At 46.3% G+C, this 22,345-nt stretch overlaps 1 protein-coding gene across 1 annotated transcript; it reads right to left on the bottom strand.

Moving 5' to 3' along the window:
* Positions 1-436: 436 nt before the first annotated feature.
* LGALS9 (galectin 9) lies at positions 437-19,063 on the bottom strand. Its single transcript, XM_077836934.1, has 10 exons — positions 18,959-19,063; positions 15,875-15,963; positions 14,203-14,413; positions 13,461-13,580; positions 6,967-7,002; positions 6,520-6,607; positions 5,690-5,763; positions 3,395-3,483; positions 1,796-1,958; positions 437-902 (listed from the first exon to the last, which is right to left on the bottom strand). Exons 1-10 carry the CDS (start codon positions 18,986-18,988, stop codon positions 756-758), a joined length of 1,047 nt encoding a protein of 348 aa, XP_077693060.1. The 5' UTR covers positions 18,989-19,063; the 3' UTR covers positions 437-755.
* Between the last annotated feature and the right edge of the window lie 3,282 nt (positions 19,064-22,345).

Genomic DNA, 22,345 nt, shown 5'->3' with positions numbered 1-22,345 from the left:
AGCTGGTATCTGCAACACCCTATGCCATTTCCCAGTGTCTGGTAGGGAAACCCAGGCCCACCCTTCACACTGGGTTCCAGCCCAGGGATCCTCTAACAAGCACCAAAGGTCTGCACAGTCTTACCCCTTGCTGCTGTTTCCCTGGGCTTTTTCCTACTTACCTGGCAAGTTACTACAGGACAAGCCACATGAGAGTCTACAGCGTACCACCTTCCTGCTCAGTAACGTCCCATGTGAATTCTCCTACAGCACAGGGAAAGTTGAGGGACTTTAATGTGCAGCAAGCTGGTGCACTGTAGATGCAGACCCTGCCTTTCCCCACAGTAACTTGCAATGTAGACAGAATCTTTATCCATCAAGATAAAACACAACCTTAAGTTTGAATGGTTTCTTCAGAACTCATTAAAAAAACTAACACATTTTCTCCAAATGTTTTAATATTAAGTTTAATGCACAGATCCCTGATTATTCACTTACAAAATTAAGGAACATAAGTATCATCGTAGTAAAAAGGCTTAAAAAATGAACAATATGATCTGAACAGAAGTAAAGTTCTAGCATATAAAAAGCTTATACAAAAAGCGTGGGTTGGTCTAGAAATAGCAGGATTGCTAGTTAGGTTGAAGTGGTTATAAAAAAAAAAGAATTAGATTCTTGATTAAGTTTCAGTAGCAAATTCCCTAGTAAACAGCTAATTTTAGGAGGCATACACAGAAGCTGACTCTGTTATATAAATTGTATGTAGGATTTCATCTTTAAACCTGAACATAGGTCAGCATAACATCACCCTCTACTTCAAGCCTGTCTATCTGTTGCAGGTTAAGAACGCGGTGGTTGTATGAAAACTGGTGGTGTCCATTCACAGTCACCATAAAGCAGCAAGCTTCACATAAAATCCAGATCTGCAAACCAAGGGAGGAAAAAAAGAGTGAAGAAATCCCATAAACAGGCATTCAGAAATGAGCAATAGCTATGGAGAAAAATATATAGAAAGCATCAAATATATGAATTTCTCCCTCTTTTATAAAAATACATTTGCAAAGTTGCACTTGTAAATCATAGTAGTCATCATTCTAGCACCGGAGCAGTGTGATCTGGTAGAGCAAACGCTGGACTGGAGTCAGGGGCCCTGGAGTTCCGATGCCAGCTTTCACTGGTTTGCTCTGTGTCTGCAGGCAAGTCATTTAACCTCTATGTTTAAGATTTCCCATCTATTACATGGGGTTATCGATATTTTCTCACCTACCCCATGGGGCTGACTGGGCTCCACAGCTCTGAAAATGTCAAACACTAAGAGTTATTACAGTGGGATTTACAATTCTAGTACAGACCAGCGCTCGCTCTGGGAAGCCTGCCGCCAGCAGGAATATATATGAATGCTAAAGCCTTCATACAGCGAAATGGAGGGAAATTCTATTCTATGCTATCTGGTCACTGGCTTATTCCCTGAAGCACACGCACTGGTAGTCCTTTTACTGTTATCCTTACTACGAATACAGACCTAAACTTTCAAGAGTGCCTAGGGATTTTAGTACCTGGCTTTTGGGGCTGTCAGCTTGAGACACATTGAAAAGACCTAATTTTCAGAGAGTGCTAAGCACTTGCCCTCTGAAAAATCAGGCCCCTTTAAAGGTTCTCAAATTGGACAACCAAGAGCCTCTAACCACTTAACAATTTAAGGTGCTATTTCTCTTCCTAAATGTGCCTAAGTGAATGTAAAGACCTCAAAGGCCAAAAGCAAAATGTCCTCGTCAATGAGCATAACGAGTGACTAGTTTAAAATGGTTTTGCTCACTGTGAAGCTCTGCCCACGGCTGAGAGGCATGCCACTTGGCAAGCCACGTTCCTCCGGTCCCCAGCACTGGTGCAGGAAACTGTTGCGGACAATGGTCTTCTCAGAGAATCTTGGGTTTAGATGGAAGGCAATTTCTTCGCCCCATTTCAGATTGACATGGAATCTAAACACACCGGAGACAAATCACACGCATGAAACCCCCTCACTTTTAAACACCACCATTCACTACAGTTTTAACTGGGGAACACAATATGATTAACTAGAAGGTGTGACATGCAAAGTCAGTATCAAGCACAATAATACAGTACATGCATTTAAGCCACTTAAATAAAATATGCACCCTTTTATTTTGCCGCTGCAATTTGTGGCTGCTTCAAGTAGTTAATAGTTGGCCCAAGTTATAGAGCATTAAGTCACCTACTGTCTTAGTTTCAAAGATGGTGAGCAACTGCAGTTCCCCTTCACCTTACATGGAAGCTGTAAGCAGCCCACTCCTCTGAGAATCAGGTAATCAGCTACCTGAATGTGACTACAAGTCAGGCAGTTAAATGTGGCCATCTGTGCTTGCAATTCATTATTCTCATAATTAATTGCTGGTGCAAAGTAAAATGCTTGGCTGAGGCCCCTTTACAAATTCTGATCAACAATTTGACTCATCACTATTGTATTCATTATGTTAAACTCAACAATGAGCTTGGCTTAATCAAAAAGTTTAAAAGCTTTAGAGAAAATACATTTTTATACAATGTACACTAGCACCTTCAAGTTGTACAGTCCTCTCCTGGTCATATACCACTGTCATTTTTAGTAATAAAATGCCTTGACTGAAACGTCCCATTCCTAGGATTAATTAACAGTGCAACAATTTCTAATGAGATCTAAAAAAGCAGGCTCTGTCTTGTTCAGAAGAACTACTTTCCTCCCGTCTGCAGGGTGAAAATGTCACAGCTGTGTGTGCTGACTGAATTAGCTGGCCAGGAGATTCCAAGAGCTCTCAGCATCTGTAGCCAGGTATCTTGACAGACACCTCGACTCAGCAAGTGATTCCACACAGACAGACCTCTGCACTGCCATTAAGCATCACTGAAATCTAGGGTGCAGTTGACAGCCCAGGCAAAATTTGCCATCAGGGCTAAAATTTGCAAACCAAGAGCCAAATCTTACTCTCGGATGTACAAGCTGGCTGAAACTGAAGTCAGTGGAAGGAAGAGTGACCTCAACTGACTCTCAGTGAAGTCAATGCAAACACTCTCATGGAAGTCAACGGGAGTTGATCCCCCAAACTGTTAATTAAACACCAGCTGTACTGGCCTACTTGTAGTGGCTGTTATAGGCATACAAGCATGTTGCGCAGCCACTGAGGCTGAGGGGGAAAGATGTAGGGAGAAACACCAGCCAGTTGTAAAGGAAAAATCTTAAGGATGCCAGGACATGTCAACAGCAGCTGTGTTTGTGTGCAGAGGGATTGCAGCTATTTAAAATATAACCATGGCTGTATGCTGGGGGGAAAAACCCTTACTGACAACTGCATCTTCCCTGAACTTCAGAGAAGTCTAAATGTGGCTGCAATGCAGACATGGGGCTGTCTCTGCTACTTACCTGTCAGCATCAAGAGGAATGGTCCCTGTTATTACGAGAGATCTTGATGGACAAAGTCCTCCAAGAATCAAAGTGTGGTATGGCACAGGCTAGTGAAAGATACAGGAAAACAGGCTTAAAAAATATCAATCAGAACATATTTGCTTCTGTAATAAATGAAGGGAGGGACTAGCTCTCCTTTATGGACACCCAGCCAGCCAGTTAGCTATAAAATCCCTCTTAGTAGCTGTTCTCTACTTGCTTTACCTGTAAAGGGTTAAAAAGGAAGTAAGTGGGCACCTGGACAAAGGGGCCAGTAGGAGGCCTAGAACTTTTTAAAATTGAAACAAAACTCCCCCTTTGTCTGTCTGTTGTTAGCTCTTGGCTGAGAGGTAAACTGGATAGGAGTTATGCTGTAAGAAGTGGAGCCAGGTATGAAAAATCATCAGAATCATACCTAGAAACTGCTCATTGGAAAACCCAGATATGAAGTGAGCTGTAGCTCACGAAAGCTTATGCTCAAATAAATTGGTTAGTCTCTAAGGTGCCACAAGTACTCCTTTTCTTTTTGCAAATACAGACTAACACGGCTGTTACTCTGAAACCAGATATGTAAGTAGATCAGGAAATGTTTAGGAAGATGCGATTAGGTTTATCTCTTGTTATTTCTTTATGGCTTGTGGATTCCTCTATGCTAACCCCAGGTGCTTTTGTTTTGCTTGTAACCTTTAAGCTGGACCCCCCCCCAAAAGCTATTTTGGTGCTAAATTTTTGGAATTGCTCTTCTAAAAATCTAACAGCAGCCTGAGTTTCCAGATGTATTTTCTTTCTTTTTGTTTTTAATAAAATTTACCTTTTTTTAAAAACAGGATTTGGATTTTTGGGTCTTAAGAGCTTTCTGCACATGTTTTTAGTTAGCTGGTGGCAACAGCTGATTTCTTTGTTTTTGTTTCTCAGCTCTCCCCCGGAGACGGGGGTGCGTGAAAGGGCTTTGAGGATACCCCACAGGAAGGAATTCCCAAGTGCGCCTTCCTGGGCTCTCAAAGGGGTTTGCATTTGGGTGGTGGCAGCATTTACCAAGCCAAGGTCAGAGAAAAGATGGAACCTTGGGAGTTTAATCCCAGCCGGGAGGGGCCAGTATTCATTTTAAAGTTCTGTCAGGCCCCCACCTTCTGCACTCAAAGTGCCAGAATTAGCCTTGGCAGCTTCCTTTTTATTTTCACCCACCGGGGGAGTCTAATAAATGCACATCAGTTAAAAACAAATGACAAAGGAAGTCAGACAGATCCTGAAACAAAAGTGTCAGGGTGTTTCAGGTCCATTTAGAGGTTGAGTCTGTCGCCTGTAAGGAGCACAAGTAATCTTGCAATACATTAGGCATTGCCCTGCACTGTAGGGTAAGCAATACTGAATGTATCAAGCTTCCGACTCTCAGGGGGAGAGTGCTTCCCAGCACAGGCAGACAAACATACACTAGTTCTGTTTGGTCTAGTGAGCTAAAACTGGGAGTGTGGCTGCAGCCGTATGCGGGGTGGCTCAGGTGAGCTGAGTTCAAGCCGGCCTGACCCCCTGGGTATGTGTCGCTGTGAACAGAGCACTAGCTTAAGCAGAGTTAGCGTGTATTAGTCCAACAGGGCTGGGAAGCGGGCTGGGCCCAGTCCTATTCAACAGATTCATAAATGATCCGGAAAAAGGAGTAAACAGGAAGGTAGCAAAATTTGCAGATGATACAAAACTACTCAAGATAGTTAAGGCCCAGGCAGACTGCGAAGAGCTACAAAAGGATCTCACAGAACTGGGTGACTGGGCAACAAAATGGCAGAAGAAATTCAGTGTTGGGGGTGAGGGAATAGATTGGTCTCCAGGGCCCATTCAGTCATTGGCTTCCACTCTTCTAATGAGACCATCCATCTGCATCAGTTTTTGTGACCTGACTCTGGGACCCACCAGACCACACTGAGGTCACTACTATACTTTTAATGTTGGCCTTTAGTTTTATTTAACTCAATCCTCCCACCCCCACTGGAATGCCAGGTAGCAATCAAGGCATGCAGGCTCAGCAGCGCAGGTGTATGGAACCTTTCCATAAGAAAGGTGTTCTGTAGACTAACCTTTCGACTGTTGGATAACCCAGTGGGCATTATTCTTTCCCAATGTGACAATTCAGAGAAGTCGCTTCTCCTGACCCTCTTTCGGCTCTCCGAAATCACATTCTCAGCCAGAATTCTTTTTCACCTGATCTTTCAGCACTTCAAATTTAAAAAGTACCCACCTCCCCAGTGACAACCACCACAAAATAATGTTATAAAGACTTACATAAGTTTGCGGCTGGTACGGTCCAGGTGGAAAAGCAGGATTTGACAACAAACAGAAAGGAAAAGAGAAAAGATCTCACACATCTGAACAGGCAGCCTTGATAAGCAGGCAGAGTTAAAACAAAAGTGTGCTTACAAATTCCATGAGAGCCACGCTTCCAATTCTTAAATGTAACCCACTCGTTCTTTTAACTATGCTTTACTTCTGTGTATTGATTTTAAAAGTCTGTAAACCACACCAGGGTTTTCAAAGTGGGAGAGGAAGGAGGTTCCAATGACAATTTTGAAAGGGGATATCGCAAGATCCCTATTTAGACATTTGATTAATAAAAGCTTTCTATCTGTGCTGCCTAAAGTAAAGCCAATGAGACAAATTCTGTTCTTAGTGACACCCACGCAACCTCACTGAATTCTGAGAGCAGAGTATTCAGAAGCTACACACAACAAAGAAAAGGGCCCAATCCTACTTGGATGGGATTCTCAAAAGCACTAAACACTGGTCTAATTCTACTCTCCTTGACAGCAAAGGAAGTTGAGGGTCCTCAGCACCTCACAGGATTGGACCCCAAGACAATCATTTCACATTACTATCCATCCAAAAGCACCAGTCTGGAGTCTTAATATTGCAGACAAAAGTTGGCTGCTTTAGTTCTTGCTAAGCTTGCCTTAGCAGACCTAGAATATTGGGCTGGGCTATGTTCTGCTCTCTGTTACACTGATGTAATAAAATCCAAACTAACACTAGTCAAGCAAATTTAATTATTTTCTACTTACATGGTGTAAAAGAGAACTCTATTTAGCCCATTGAATCAAGCAGAAAATTTTCCCTTCAATTAATACAAATGGATTCAGCATCACTTAAACTCACACTATATGTTGATCCAGGAGCCAACTGTATAGGTGGGAAAGCTGCATTGGTCTGAAAAGCGAAAGACAATCTTGGTACTTAACAAATAAAAGAATAGCCACTAGGAGGCACTATCAACACAGAAAACAGGTGAATCGTCGTGAGCGTACAAATTAGCCCTGAAAAAATCATGAAGAAGGCCCAGACTGTGATATTTTTTTTCTCTCTTATCACATATTGCCATTATTGTCTTTGCGTGCTCTGACAATATGTTTCTTTCTGATTAAAATATTCAGAATCCTATTCTTGCTTCTGATTTTTCGTGGGGTGAAGAAATAAATAGAGCTTGTCAGAGTTGCTCTGTTTCCCAACTTTGGTTCATACAAGCCAACAAAAGGAATAAAGTGCACAAAGTTAGAGTAAACACTTACGATCCCAGCTGATCTAGGACACCAAGCACCTGGGGGCTAAATGTTATGAAAAAGAAAAAATTAGTCCAAAAGGCTTGAATTAACAGTCCTGTCTGAATGGCAAAATCAGCTGACAGAAGTAATGTGGTCTAGTGATTCCAGGAGACCTGGGTATACACTCTTCCACAAACTTGATACGCAATTGCCTTCTCATCAGACCATAAGTATTTACTATTAAAGGTACTGATGCAGAAACAGTTATATTTCCTGCAATACAGTGAACTAGACTGATTGTTAGGGTAAGATATGTTGGACATATTTAGACACTCTAAGCAACAGATTTCCACAGTAGTGATGACATGCACCCTCCCAGTGACCATGCTGGAATTGCATTCTCAACCCTGCTCTTCTTCCCCTAAATATTGCTGTTTAAATGGATTATTCTTTTTTAAAAAATTGTATTTTACACATATATGGTCATGAATTTTCCAGCAGTTATTATTCCAAACGAATGGTGACAGCACTGGAAGCAGACAGGCGTAGGGGTAAATACCATGAGAGTTTCCTCAGTATTCCTGTGATAATCCTTTTAATCCATTGCTAGACTCTTCAGTGTGTGTCAAATAATGAGCTAGTTCTGTTAGGTAGCCCCAGTGTTCACTAGGACTAGATTGCACAATCAAAATTATTTCAACCATGAGTTAAAAAATTAGATTTGAACCAGATCTTAGCATCCTGCACTCTTTCCCTGAATCCTCAGGTGAATTCCTTGCCCAATGCATCAAAAGTAAACCAGGATCTGCAATGGAGAATCAGTGGGCAAAGAAATTAAAGACCATGAGCCAAGGTCAGCCCTGGAGTATGGAAAATTTAGCATCCATTGAAGTTCATGGGAATTACACACAGTTCCTGTGGTACTTAATTCAGCCCAATGTCTAATTCACCAGAAAAGCAGTGAGAAGACACTGCCCCTTCCCATTTGCTCAAACATCAGTGGGGGAGAGGGAATCTATACACAACAGTAGGATTATTGCAAAGAAACAGGAATCATAATATGGGAAAACAATGGGTGGCTTTAGTTTTTCAATTAGGTTACAAATTAAGAATGCTCACTCAAATGCACCTGTAAAATTTGATTCAATAAGACAATCGCTGTATATTAAATACTAACTATTCCAGAGATCTTTGTGAAGGATTAAATAAATGTCATATACTAGATTATGAAATATTTATGTCATTGTGCACTGTTATATTTTGCTCTCAGCATGGAAAATCTTATTATAAAAGCAGGTTTCTTAATTACTAGAATCTAGAGGGTTTTTTTTTATTCTCTGAAGTCATTTATATTTCCCTCCCTCCCCCCAGAAAACAGTAAACACCACAGCTGTTATACAAATAAAAAAAACTGGACAATTCTCCCAGAGATACCCTTTGAGCATGGCTACACTTGCAAATGTAGAGTGCTTTGAGTTAAACCAACCTTCGTGGAGTGCAGTAGGGAAAGCGCGGCAGTCTGTCCATACTGACAGCTGCAAGCACACGGACATGTCCACATTTGCGGCACTAGCAGCGGCATTGGGAGCAGTGCATTGTTGGCAGCTATCCCACAGAGCACCTCGTCCCATTCTGGTGCTGTAGCTTGTGGGAAGGGTGCGGAGGGTGTGGGGCATTCTGGGTCCTGTCCCAACGCCCCGTGATGCATCGGTTCGCATCCCAGCAATCTCTCTGCTTCCATCCACAATTGGAGCCATCTTTCAATGTTTTTTGTACTGCGTGCTCTGTCTTCCCTTTCGGTCTGCAGGAATGGAGCCCGAACTGCTGAGGAATATGCTCATGAATCTCGCCAGCACATCACGTTTGGCAGTCGAGTTACTCCTTAAGATCCAAAGTGATGGTGAGGACTCCGACGATGATATCGATGCAAGTAATGCATATGACACGAGATTGCTTGTGGCATTCACGGACATGCTCACCACCGTGGAATGGTGCTTGTGGGCTCGGGAAACAAGCACTGAGTGGTGGGATCACATCGTCATGCAAGTCTGGGATGAAGAGCAGGGGTTGCAGAACTTTCGGATGAGGAAAGCCACTTTTATGGGACTGTGTGCTGAGCTCGCCCCCACTCTACAGTGCAAGGACACGAGATTGAGAGCTGCCCTGACGGTGGAGAAGCGAGTGGCTATTGTAATCTGGAAGCTGGCAACTCTAGATAGCTACCGATTGGTCGCTAACCAGTTTGGAGTGGGGAAGTCGACTGTTGGAATCGTGTTGATGCAAGTTTTCAGGGCCATTAATCGCATCCTGCTCAGAAGAGCCGTGACTCTGGGTAACGTGCATGACGTTGTGGCTGGCTTTGCACAAATGGGTTTCCCTAACTGCGGAGGGGCAATAGATGGGATGCATATTCCAATTCTGGCACCAGCCCACCTAGCCTCTGAGTACGTTAATCAGAAGGGGTATTTCTCTATGGTTCTCCAGGCGCTTGTGAACCACCGTGGGCATTTCATTGACATTAACGCAGGCTGGCCCAGAAAGGTGCATGACGCACGTGCCTGTTCAGGAAGCTGCAAGTTGGGACTTTTTTCCCAGACCAGAAGATCACCGTAGGGGAAGTCGAAATGCCCATTGTGATCCTTGGAGACCCTGATTACCCTTTATTGCCATGGCCTATGAAACCCTACACAGGGAGCCCTGACAGCAGCAAGGAGCGGTTCAACAACAGGCTAAGCTGGTGCAAAATGACTGTGGAGTGTGCTTTTGGCTGTTCAAAGGGCCGCTAGCTCTCTCTGTATGGGAAGTTGGACCTGGCTGATGACAGCATCCCCGCGGTTATATCCGCGTGCTGTACCCTCCATAACATTTGTGAAGGGAAGGGTGAACAATTCACTCAGGCATGAAACTGGGAAGTTCAACACCTGGAGGCTGAATTCGAACAGCCAGAGAGCAGGGCTATTAGAGGGGCCCAGCATGGGGCTGAAAGGATTCGGGATGCCTTGAGGGAGCAATTTGAGGCGGAAAGCCACCAGTAATGTCTGGTGCCCTGCACGGGAGTGAAAGGTGGTGGTTCCAATGTTAGTAGAATCTGTGTTTGCTACGCATGATACACTGACTTGCAGGGCCTGTTGCTTTCCTGGGCTACGGTATCTTTTACGTTCTGCAATAATAAAGAATGTTTTCAAAGCAAAAAAAAAATCCATTTAATGAAAAGAAAATGCATTTATTGAAAAGAAACAAAACTGTGCAAGCGCATTGCCCAAGTTCTGGATGAGAACTTTGAAGAGATCACTGAGGCCAATTACTGCAATGTGAGAGAGCACCTCAACGCCCTACTCCGCATCTAGGCATGCTTGCGGCCCTAACCCTCCTTGCCCCAAGAGCCCGCACCGAACAACTTCCTTCCCAAAATAAAAGCCGCTTACCGGGAACCTCCTCTGGTGTTTGTCCTTCTCCAAGCACTGGCCACTGCGACTGGCTACCTTCCTCCTGGCTTGAGAACAGCTCCTGGTTGCATGCATCTACGGATGCCGGGGTGTCTTCCTCCGCCTCAGCACCCTCGCTCCCGCTTTGCTCCTCCTCCTCTTCCCGCCTTGTTGAACTGGGCTCTGAAGTGTCCATGGTGGTACTCGGCATGGAGGTGGGGTCGCCCCCAAGTATTGCGTCCAGCTCTTTGTAAAAACGGCAGGTCACAGGGGCAGCACCGGAGCGGCGGTTTGCCTCTCGGGCTTTGCGGTGGCATTCCGCAGCTCCTTCACTTTAACCTTGCACGGCAGTGCATCCCGGTCATGGCCCCTTTCCAGCATGTCCCTTGATATCTGCCCGAAGGTATCATAATTCCTACGGCTGGAGCGCAGCTGGGACTGGACAGCTTCCTCCCCCCAAACAGTGATGAGGTCCAGCACCTCGCCATTGCTCCATACTGGGGATCGCCTGGCGCGTGGGGGCATGGTCACCCGGAAAGATTCGCTGAGAGCACTCCACGCCTGGCTGAGCGAACAGGAAGGGGATTTTCAAAATTCCCAGAGAATTTAAAGGGCGGGTCTGACGGTTGGTCACCTGAGGGCAGGGCAGTAGAGTTCAAAGTGATGACCAGAGTGGCTAGAACAGGCATCGTGGGACACGTCTGGAGGCCGATCACAGAGCATTAACAGACCAGGGTGTCCACACTGGCGCCGTGACGCTCCAGAGGGGGCGCAGCAAACGTTATTCCACTCGCTGAGGTGGAGACCAGCAGCACCGTAGCCATGGAGTCAGAGCGCTCTACGTGCCTTGCCAGTGTGGACGCGTTGTGAGTTAGAGAGCACTGGGCTGCTTTAATGCGCTGTAACTTGCAAGTGTAGCCATGCCCTTAGTTGTAAGTACATCTCTGCAAGAGACTGATATTATTCCTAACACTTCATACTTCTCTAGGGAATTGCACAGATCCAAGGATCTCACAGTACTTTAGGAACATTAACTAATTAAGCTTCACAATACAATCCTCACATTACTTCACCCCGCACTCAATTACCAGCACACCTAGGGCTGCAGTTTTTCCGAGCACCACTACACTGTAAAACGGCAGAGGATACAAAGAAGGTATATTGTGTCCAACCGAAACTGCAGAGAGAACTCCCGCAGGAAGAATTAATTTACCTACATTGGAATCTGGACAGGAAAGGAGGGTTCACACCCCTAACTTTTGCAAGAAGAGCCAGGATCTTTAACACAGAGAACGGGTCAGCACCGAGGTTTCACATCTGATTTGAAAGACGGTCCCTGCAACAGCCCAGCGTTTATAAATGCCTGGCTGCTGTCTCTTGCTCACATACCCAGGTCAGATTGATTGTTAGAGCTGGGGTTGAGAAGGAATTTCCTCCCAGATCAGATTGGCTGGGACCCTGGGGTTTCTTTTGCCTTCCCCTGCACCACGGAGTGTCACTCACCTGCTGAGATCATCTAGGCATATCTCACCAAATAATTCCCTGTCATTGCAAGGGCCTCGGGCACTGGTGACAGTTTTGTAAAGGGACCATTCAGTGCACAAGAAACACACTTTGCTTACAGTACTGCAGGCTGGGAACTTGCTGCTTTACTCAACTATATACAGACGGGGGGAGGGGGTGAAAAACACACACTAATTAAACAGGAAATGAAGTAAGGGTGGAGCATGGCTCAAACCATCATACTCTGAGCCAGTGGCTCTCAATCTTTCCAGACTACTGTATCCCTTTCAGGAGTCTGATTTATCTTGTGTACCCCCAAGTTTCACCTCACTTAAAACCTATTTGCTTACAAAATCAGACATACAAATACAAACCTGTCACACAACACTATAACTGAAAAATGGCTGACTTTCTCATTTTGACCATATAATTATAAAATACATCAACTGGAATATAAATATAGTACTTACATTTCAGTATTCAGAGCAGTATAAACAAGTCATTGTCTGTATGAAATTTTTGTTTGTACTGACTTCGCTGGTGCTTTTTATGTAGCCTGTTGCAAAACCAGGCAAATATTTGATGTTGATGGTGCCCCCGGGAAGATCTCTGTGTACCCCCAAGGGTACGTGTACCCCTGGCTGAAAACCACTGCTCTGAATAAACCCCATTAACCGCTTAATGACCACTTTATTACAGGCAGTTTGGTGTCTTCCATGACACACATTTTAGTTTCCAGAGGACTAAAATGGTATGGTCTAACTAATGTCTTTGTACTTCACACAGAGGTCCTGGGTAAAAAGTAATGGCCTGTGATATTCAGAAGGTCAGACTGGATGATCTGATGGTCCCTTCTGGCCTTAAAAATACACGAAACAATGAAGCCTTTTCTAACGCCCTGCTGAGGCATTGGTCTACTACTGACTCAGAGAGAATGAGAATCAGCGACACCACTTGTTCTTTGTAGGCACGTATCAGTTCCTTGTAGGTCTCCAATCCAGTCCCCCGACTTTTCATATTTAATAGGTTTATAACACAAGATGGTCTGGCTGAAGGCTCATTACTATTTCCCTGAAAGGCTTGCCTCCAGTTCAGTAAATACGGGAATACAGTAGAGGTTTTGTTTTTTTTTTTACAAGTAAAATATTGGGTTTAAGGACTATGGGTCCAATGATTCCTGAAAGGATCTGAACATCCTCATCCCACGCTGAGCTCAGAGCTCACTGAGTTTGCTGGCAATTTTTCCACTGTTGGTTTAGCTTAGTTACAGTTTCATTGATGGCAGCAAAATTGGAAGCACTAGAACAGACAAGCATTGGCTTTTTATCATTCTATCATCTTGGAGCATGACACGGCAATAAAAAAATACCTGCACTCTGTCCACGCTTATGTTTTTTTCCCACGGTTAGTCTAACACTGGTAAAGCTCCACCACTGGGAGCACTAGTGGGGACAAGACCCGTTTGAGATATTCAGAAACCCATAGGATATACTCAGATTCTCACTGGATCATGCCCCAAATCTGCAAATACTAGAGTCTCTCCAGTTCACCTCGTGGTTCTGAAACACAATAATACATGCAATCGGCACTTACAGTAGTATCTTGGAAGCTGATGACTGCCACTTCCACACCCCCAGACACACTAAGGTTGTTCACTTTGGAAAGTGGAATCCGGTGCTTGTACTCCACAAAGTGCTTTCCATTTACAGCAACCTGCCATGTGTAAAAATCAGAAGTTATTCTTTTGGGATAAAGGATAACATCTCGTGCCCATAAGAAAATGTAAGGTTTGTTTTAAAAAAAAATTACAAAACCTAAGAACAATAGAAATATTTCTATGAAGTTTTACAAAAATCAAAGAAACAATTCAAAATAAACCAACATTTCCCTGCAGCTTTTGTAACGGAAACACTGCAGCACTGTGCTAGTACCTGGGAACCCAAAAGCGAAATTCACTAGAAACTGACGAAGAACTCGGGCAAAACTGACTAGTCTTTCAATTGTCTAAATGGATTAAGGCCACAGTCCTGTAAACACATATGCCGGTGCTTAGCTTTACACATCTGAGCAGTCTCATTGAAGTCAATGGGACTTCTCACATGTGTAAAATTAAACATGGACACGAGTGTTTCCAGCATCAGGGCCTAAAATGCAAAAGTAAGCACAGAGTTTTAGTCCATTCCCATTCCAATAAATGGAAAGACTCCCATTAAAGATTCCCTTTAAAAGAGAATTGTTTTAATATAACTCTTTACATGTGAGAATGTTCCTTGATTCAGCAGAATAGCCATTTTAAAAATAATTTTCAAGTAAAATACAGTATTAAAAAAATTACCAGGAATGAGTCGTGTTTTACCAAAACCCGAATCTCAAAGGGGTGACCTTTAAAAAAAGGCATTTCATATTTCCTCTCCTCTTTTCCCCAAGTCTGTCTTTCAAAAGTATTGCAAACCACATATCCACCCTCTTCGAATCGTGGGTTAAAATGAAAAGCAATATCAGCTTGAGGAATTGGGCAGGATCCACACTGAAAGTCTATCTGGAACCTGTGAAGGAAAAACGTACAAAGATGAACTAAACTGAGCATAGTTAAGAAATCTAGTGTGCTCTCACTTGTATCCAAAATAGTCTTTCTAGAGGACTAGCCTCTGCTCCCTCTCAAAGATGTCTCTTCTGTCATTACAACATTTCTGCGTGGAAAGTCTAAAGCAACATAGTAATTTAGGATCACAGTCTATTCTACTGTGAAAACAAACAACAAAAACCTCACAGTGTTCATACTTAGTAGTTAAGCCTGTTCTAACTGATTTTATCCTGCTGAAAACCAACTAAGGTTATGATCCTCCAAACACTTACTTCTGGGCAGAGATTTTTTTCCCATGACTAGTCCCACTGAACTTATTAATTATAATGTTGAATTGTATAATATGAATTAATCATAATGTTTAGGACTATTCCCAGTAGTAAATATTTGTGGGATCAGGGCTCAAACCAACAACCTGAATATTTACAATGCATGTTTCAACGCTACTGAGCCTCTTGAGATATTTCCATTGTTTTAACTGACCTTCCTTCTGAGGTAACTGCGTGATTGGCATATTATAAGATTGGAACTATTTATTGCTGCGATAGCACATCTCTCAAAGGTGCATTTCGTATAGTATCAATGATAGTAACGTCAAGCCTGATCTTGCAAACCCTATCCCTTTGCGTAGTCCTGTTGATTTAAAGTAGTAAAAATTACTCAAGAGAATAGCAGCTTGACGGATCAGGCTCATATTGGGAGAATAGGGTGGAGGAGACGAAGCGATGTTTTGGTCACACGATTTTTATAAAGGAACCTAAAAATAGTAATGTGACTAGTTTATGTTACACCAAAAGATGTGAACTCTAACTTGCCTTTTTAAAGCCCCAGTTCAGGAAAGTACTTAATCTCAAATATTCTTCTGAATAGAGATGCGATTACTCATGTGTTTAAGGTTTAGCAAGTGCTTTAGTGAATCGGGGATTATATTCTGTATGCAATAAAGATGGTCCGCAGAGGGAGTACCGTACTGCAGTGATGTTAGTTGTATGTCTAAATCCAGTAATGGATACACATTCACCTACAGTATTTGTGCATCAAGTCTTTATATCTCTGGACACCAACGAGACGAGAATATCAATTCTATGACACATATAGACTCTGATGGCCTGATCCAGGAACTCAAAACGCTTTCGAATTTGGATCTCTGAGCTATCAGCAATGGACAGTTCACCATCTTTTCATACATGATATCTGCACGCTCTCAAAGCCGTATCTGAACGACTCTGTGTCAACAGATAAGAACTGGATCAGTATTTCTGGGAATGGGGGAAACTTTAGCACAGATAAACTCCTCTGAGTCACTAGAGCTAACCTCATGACCTCTTCCGGGTCATGCTCCAGGGAGTAGAAACATTCCATTATTCTCAACAGTTCATTTGAGGCACAGGAGTGGAGCAGATGTATACCTACAAGCACACACCTGTCACATGGCGGAAGAACAGTTCCACTGATGATAACCATCAAGCCATCACGAAGACTGCCATGAATAGGGCCAGTAAATGGGAGAGACTGGGGAATAGAAAGAAAGCAACACAGTGTACATTAAAGGGTTACAATATTTAAATCACTTTTCTAATCCTGAATTGGTGTTCATCTCCCATTCATCTGGCTGTGGATTTAGATTCCTCTGCCCGACAAATCACTAAATTCCAGCCTGATGAACGGAAGTCAGTATGCCGCAAAATTTCTCTCTGAGGACTGTTCCTAAAGAGCATGACTTTTCTGTGTAAAGGCTTGTCCCTTGCAGCCTAGCTACGTAAGATGAAACAGCTAAAAGCTCTGTCGATCCTAGTGGTAACAGTCAGCATTCCTTCCTACCAGGCAGTGTGGCCTGGTGGACAGGATAATGGATTGGTTCAGGACACCTGGGATCAACTCTCAGCTCTGCCGCCAGCGTCCTGGGTGACCTCAGGCAAGTCACTTCCCCTTCCTGTGCCTCAGTTTCTCCATCTGTAAATGTGACAAGAAAGCTGCTCACTGCTAGGGCTGTCAGCCTGGGGTGGTTTGGGACTCCAGCTAGAGCCTGGCTGCCCACCAGGTTCCCAGCTCCCCACTCCCAGCCAGGCTGCTGCCTGGGTTCCCCACTCCGATCCGGGCTGTGCCTGCCTGGTTCCTCACTCCTAGCTGTGAGCCCCGCTGCACGGGGCAGCTCCCATGCTCCCAGAGAGGAACATGGAGCTGAGAACCCAGGGGCAGCTGTGCTCCCAGCGGGGAGCCCAGCGGTCAGGTGGGCTCCCGGTGGGGAGCTGCGCCCAGAGCTGAGAGCCCAGGCTGTCAGCCCCCCTGCCTCCCTAAGTTGGTGGAAGCGCGCCTGGTGAGGACACACATCACCCACAGAAGGAGGGTAGTGTAAGCGTGAACCACTGCAGTCATTACTGTGGTGGCTGTAAATTGACCTAACATAGGTTGACTTAAGTTTGTAGTGTAGACATGCCCTCAGATACAATATCACTGATCCAGGAGTAAGAAGAGGCAAAAACACCCTATACTAGCCTACTCAGAGAAGCTTGAATAGTAGCTTTGGAAGAAGACTCTCCAAGTGGTACTCGGAAGCTCAAAACAAAAAGGGAAGTTGCATGAAGTAAAAAAACAAGCAAACAGCCCAACAACGTTACCTAAGAAGACTATATCTATTCTGCATACGGAAGTATAAAAACAAGTTCATTCCAGTTTTCACACAACAAACACTGACTTTGTGGTTTTAAAAAATAGTTGTTTTTTTTAATCTGAGGTTCTTTTTCTCTCAGGCTTAGTTCTTTCATGTGTAACATTTTTTGTCAGAGGACTTGAGTGTAAGCATGCTTCAATTTCCTATATCAATGGTAAAAGAATAATACGAAGAGAAGATTATAGGTGCAAAACTTGCAAGCATTTATTTGTAAGGAACCTAACAAGACAGATTTCCTCTTGCTTCAACAGATTTCTTTGCTGTGATCATTCATCACCCCAACCCCGGAAGCAATGAGCCTTTCGATTTTGGGTCTCTGGGTTGTTGCTCAATGCTGTCCATTTCCTGTCCCTCAGAGATGCACTCAGGAAACATGGGGTCTTGATTCTCCTCTGCCTCTATCTGAGGTAGTTATTTGCACCTGTGCAAAGTGGGTGTACAAAGATATTGCCGGCAGAGATTCTGATTTGACAGTGTTTTGCACGCAGATGTAGATGAATACACAAGGTGCAGGGTAGTGGAGAATCATATTTCCTAAAGAGCACCTGGCTTTTTCCAAGAAGCTGTGAAATGCATTAGTCCAAAAGTGAGAAATGCAGCCACTGGGACAAATGTGTCCCTGGTATGACTGTTGTTTAGAGCAGCGATACGTTGGGCCCAATGTCTTTTCCAAGGAAGACTGCCCAGGATCTGTTCCATGAACCGCTGTGACCCCATCCCCTTTCACTGCCTTATGAACCCTGGTGGCATATTACTTTCTCTACCAGACCCGGGACACTTGGGGCCACATTTCCCAGTGTATTTAGGGGCCTAAAGATATAGATAGGGGCCTAATGGATTTTCAAAAACGTTTACGAGTTTGGTGCCTGGATAAGACAAAGTGGATGAGGTAATCTCTCTTATTGGATGAATGTCTGTTGGTGAGAGAGACAAGCTTTCCAGCTACACAGAACTCTGGGTCTGGGAAAGGTACTCGGAGTGTCACAGCTAAATACAGGGGTGAAGAGAAGATAGATTAGCACAGTGGCTCTCAACCATTTCAGACTACTGTACCCCTTTCTAGGGTCTGATTTGTCTTGTTTCACCTCAATTAAAAACTTACAAAATAAGACATAAAATGCAAAAAGTGTCACAGCACACTATTCCTGAAAAATTGCTGACTTTCTCATTGTTACCATATCATTATAAAATAAATCAGATGGCATATAAATATTGTACTTACATTTCAGTGTCTAGCATACGGAGCAGTATAAACAAATCATTGTCTATGAAATTTCAGTTTGTTCTGACTTTGCTAGTGCTTTTTATGTAGACTGTTGCAAAACTAGGCAAATATGTAGATGAGTCAATATACCCCCTAGAAGACCGCTGAGTACCCCCAGGGCTACACGTACCCCTGGTTGAGAACCACTGGTTTAGCATAAGTCACTAGCGCATATTCTAAGGGACCATTCGAGGTGCCCGGTTGCTTTTGAAAATCCCACTAGGTGCTCATCTGTGGCGCTTGACACACCTTGGGAAATCTGGCCCTTGGTCACTTTCAGCGTGTGACTCAGCCTGGCCCAGAAGGGGGCTTGGGAGGAGTGATGGCTCCCAACTCAAGCAGGGGCGAGCAACTTGGGGATAACAGAGAAACCCAAGAAACACTTCAGTGGCTACAAAACGGGGGTGGGAGGAGGGGACAAGAAATAACTCTTCCTGTTTTCTCCCCAATCTCTCTCCTGCCCCCCATGCCCCACCCAAGCCCAGGGGTCCCTCTCCCCCTGCCCCCCATTCCCCACCCAAGCCCAGGGGTCCCTCTCCCCGTGCCACCCCCCGCCAGAGAGAGAGACTCACCGGCTTGAAGTAGGGCGCCAGCTGAGCCATGGGAGCGACTGGAGCAGACAGCCTCTGACTGAGGAGAAACCGAGAGTGAGAGCGACGGAGTCAGGGGAAGCGGAGGCTGTTGTGGGAGGGGGGCAGGCGCGGTGGGTGGTGCACAGGCTGGGGGAAGAGGGGGGCGCAGGCTGAAGGGGGAGGGGTGCAGGCAGGAGCTGGGGGGGCACAGCTGGGGGCGCAGGCAGGGAGGCGTGTTGTGCAGGCTGTGGGGAGAGGGGGGCAGGCTGCGGGGCACAGGCAGGGAGGCGTGTTGTGCAGGTTATGGGGAGAGGGGAGCGGGCAGGGGAAGGGGTTGTACAGGCTGGGGGAAGAGGGGGGCGCAGGCTGAGGGGGAGGGGTGCAGGTAGGAGCTGGGGGCGCAGGCTGTGGGAGAGGGGGCAGGCTGGGGGGCACAGGTGGGGGTGCAGGCAGGGAGGTGTGTTGTGCAGACTGTGGGGAGAGGGGAGCAGGCAGGGGAAGGGGTTGTACAGGTTGAGGGAAGAGGGGGCGCAGGCTGAGGGGGAGGGCAGGAGCTGGGGGAAGAGGGGGCAGGCTGGAGGGGCACAGGTGGGGGGCGCAGGCAGGGAGGCGTGTTGTGCAGGTTGTGGGGAGAGGGGAGCAGGCAGGGGAAGGGGTTGTACAGGTTGAGGGAAGAGGGGGTGCAGGCTGAGGGGGAGGGCAGGAGCTGGGGGAAGAGGGGGCAGGCTGGAGGGGCACAGGTGGGGGGCACAGGCAGGGAGGCGTGTTGTGCAGGTTGTGGGGAGAGGGGAGCAGGCAGGGGAAGGGGTTGTACAGGTTGAGGGAAGAGGGGGCGCAGGCTGAGGGGGAGGGCAGGAGCTGAGGGAAGAGGGGGCAGGCTGGAGGGGCACAGGTGGGGGGCGCAGGCAGGGAGGCGTGTTGTGCAGGTTGTGGGGAGAGGGGAGCAGGGAGGGGAAGGGGTTGTAGAGGCTGAGGGAAGAGGGGGCGCAGGCTGAGGGGGAGGGGTGCAGGCAGGAGCTGGGGGCACAGGCTGTGGGAGAGGGGGCGCAGGCTGAGGGGGTGCGGGGAGGGCAGGAGCTGGGGGAAGAGGGGGCAGGCTGGGGGGGCACAGGTGGGGGGCGCAGGCAGGGAGGCGTGTTGTGCAGGCTGTGGGGAGAGGGGAGCAGGCAGGGGAAGGGGTTGTACAGGCTGGAGGAAGAGGGGGGCGCAGGCTGAGGGGGGAGGGGTGCAGGCAGGAGCTGGGTGAGAGGGAGCGGGCTGGGCGGGCACAGGTGGGGGAACAGGCAGGGAGGTGTGTTGCGCAGGTTGTGGGGAGCGGGGAGCGGGCAGGGGAAGGGGTTTTACAGGTTGGGGAAAGAGGGGATGCAGGCTGAGGGGGGAAGGGTGCGGGCAGGACCTGGGGGCGCAGGCTGGGGGAGAGGAGGGCGCAGGTTGTGGGGAGAGGGGAGCGGGCAGGGGAAGGGAGTTGTACAGGCTGGGGAAGAGGGGAGCGCAGTCTGAGGGGGGAGGGGAGCAGGCAGGAGCTGGGGGCGCAGGCTGCGGGGCACAGGCAGGGAGGCGTGTTGTGCAGGTTGTGGGGAGAGGGGAGCGGGCAGGGGAAGGGAGTTGTACAGGCTCTGGAGGGAGCACATGCAGGTGGGTGATCGCAGGCAGGGGACAAGGGGCACAGGGATGGAGAAGTGGGAGGAAGCAGTTGCTGACAAGGAGGTGTGGGGCAGGTTGTGAAACTGGGGTGGTTGCAATTAGGACACGTACCATAAGTAGTACCAGCACAGGAAACTGGGGCACAAGATGGGACCCACATTCACAATCTTGGGCCCTGTCGGAAGAGCGGAGAGAAACAATGGCAAACCGTTTGCTTTACAAAGGGCACGAGGAGGGAGAATTGCCCTCCAAAACACAGCACACTGGATGGAGGACTCTGTGTCCGTGCTGGCCATTGCTAACACACCATAGGGTGAATGGTGTTGCCAGTTGAGCTGTCCACATGGACACGAAGGGTTAAATGTCCAGCAGCTCTATTTGAATCCAGAGGTTGCTTCTGTTCTGGGAATTGAGTAAGAAGATTGGGGAAGGAAAGACTGGGATGCACCAGACTAGAGGATTGTGCGATAGGGTTGGTGGACTCTCCAAACATAAGCCTGGCGACCTGAGCTTCAGCTGAGCCCACATTGCAAAATGAGTGGCCACGGACCCATGCCACAGTGGGCCTCAGACTCAGACCTGTATCCCTGGGCAAGTCTGCAGGCCTGAGAGGTTTCTGGTGCAAGTCAGAAGACACTGTGTGTGTGGACAGTAGGTGAGTTTGGGCTGAGTCTCAGCCAAGGTTTACTATGCAGTGCAGACATACGCACAGAGGTTTGGCCTGTATGGGATATAGTGTTTACCGAGTACTGAAAAACATTCCATTTTTAACAACTCGGTAACTTGGGGGTCAAGCTTTTAGTTACACTTGTGTAAAATGTGGTGTTAAATCTATTTCAGTGGATTTACACCAGTGCAGTTGAAGAGACCAGAGGTTAGCCTTGAGTATTTGGGAGGCATTCTGTGTTTGCATGGTTGTGTAACTAATGTCACCAACAGAGAATTTTAATAAGAAGTGGGCTCAAGCTGCAGAGTTTAGAGCTAGATTTGGATCTCGAACATATCATTGTTCCGATACAGCCTGTTTGGTACAGTAGCGAGGCTGAGAAACCTGTGGCTGAACATAACCTCGGGCAGTTTTAGCACATCCCTCTTCTGCTGGAATAGAGGAGATCCCTGGGTGAGGCGATCAGCTGAGAATCGGCATGGGGGGCACTGATTGCAATGCAGCTGCACTGGCCCCCTAGCCCATGGTATGGAGACCACAATTTCCTATTCCTGATTTTTTAGCCTCACCCTTTTCCCCTTCAAAGTTAGTTATTCGCCTCCCTCTTTTCATGACTGGAGTATCCCAGACCACAGGCCATTTCTCCTGGAGGGTAGATGATCAGGAACACCAACGTACAAAAGAGTTTGACCATATGCCTTCAATTGCCAATGAAGAGGCCCACTCCTGAGGGCATCACTTAACTCTTCAGGGTTAGAGGCTTGGCATAGCTCCAGGGACTCAGTAGAGCTACTCAGACATCCTCACTGCAGATTTGGCCTCCAAGTCATTACTCCTCCGCAAACCTGTCTTCCAGGCTACCCCCTTGTCACATTCAAATCCCTATTTTTTTTTAACAACATTTTTGCTTTCTGATGCATGAAAAGTGAGATTCTGGGGAGAGGATATGACATAAAAGAAAGCGAATAAACCTCTCAAGCTGGTATGTAACTGCTGAGCAGCCATGTGAAATTACTGTCACCCTTGTGCTTTCTCTTTTCTGCCAGCCACCCTTCGTGTAATTCTTTTTATGTTTA

The sequence above is a fragment of the Eretmochelys imbricata genome, chromosome 17, assembly GCF_965152235.1.
Source record: "Eretmochelys imbricata isolate rEreImb1 chromosome 17, rEreImb1.hap1, whole genome shotgun sequence".
Lineage (NCBI taxonomy): Eukaryota > Metazoa > Chordata > Testudines > Cheloniidae > Eretmochelys > Eretmochelys imbricata.
This window is presented reverse-complemented; position numbering and strand designations above follow the sequence as displayed.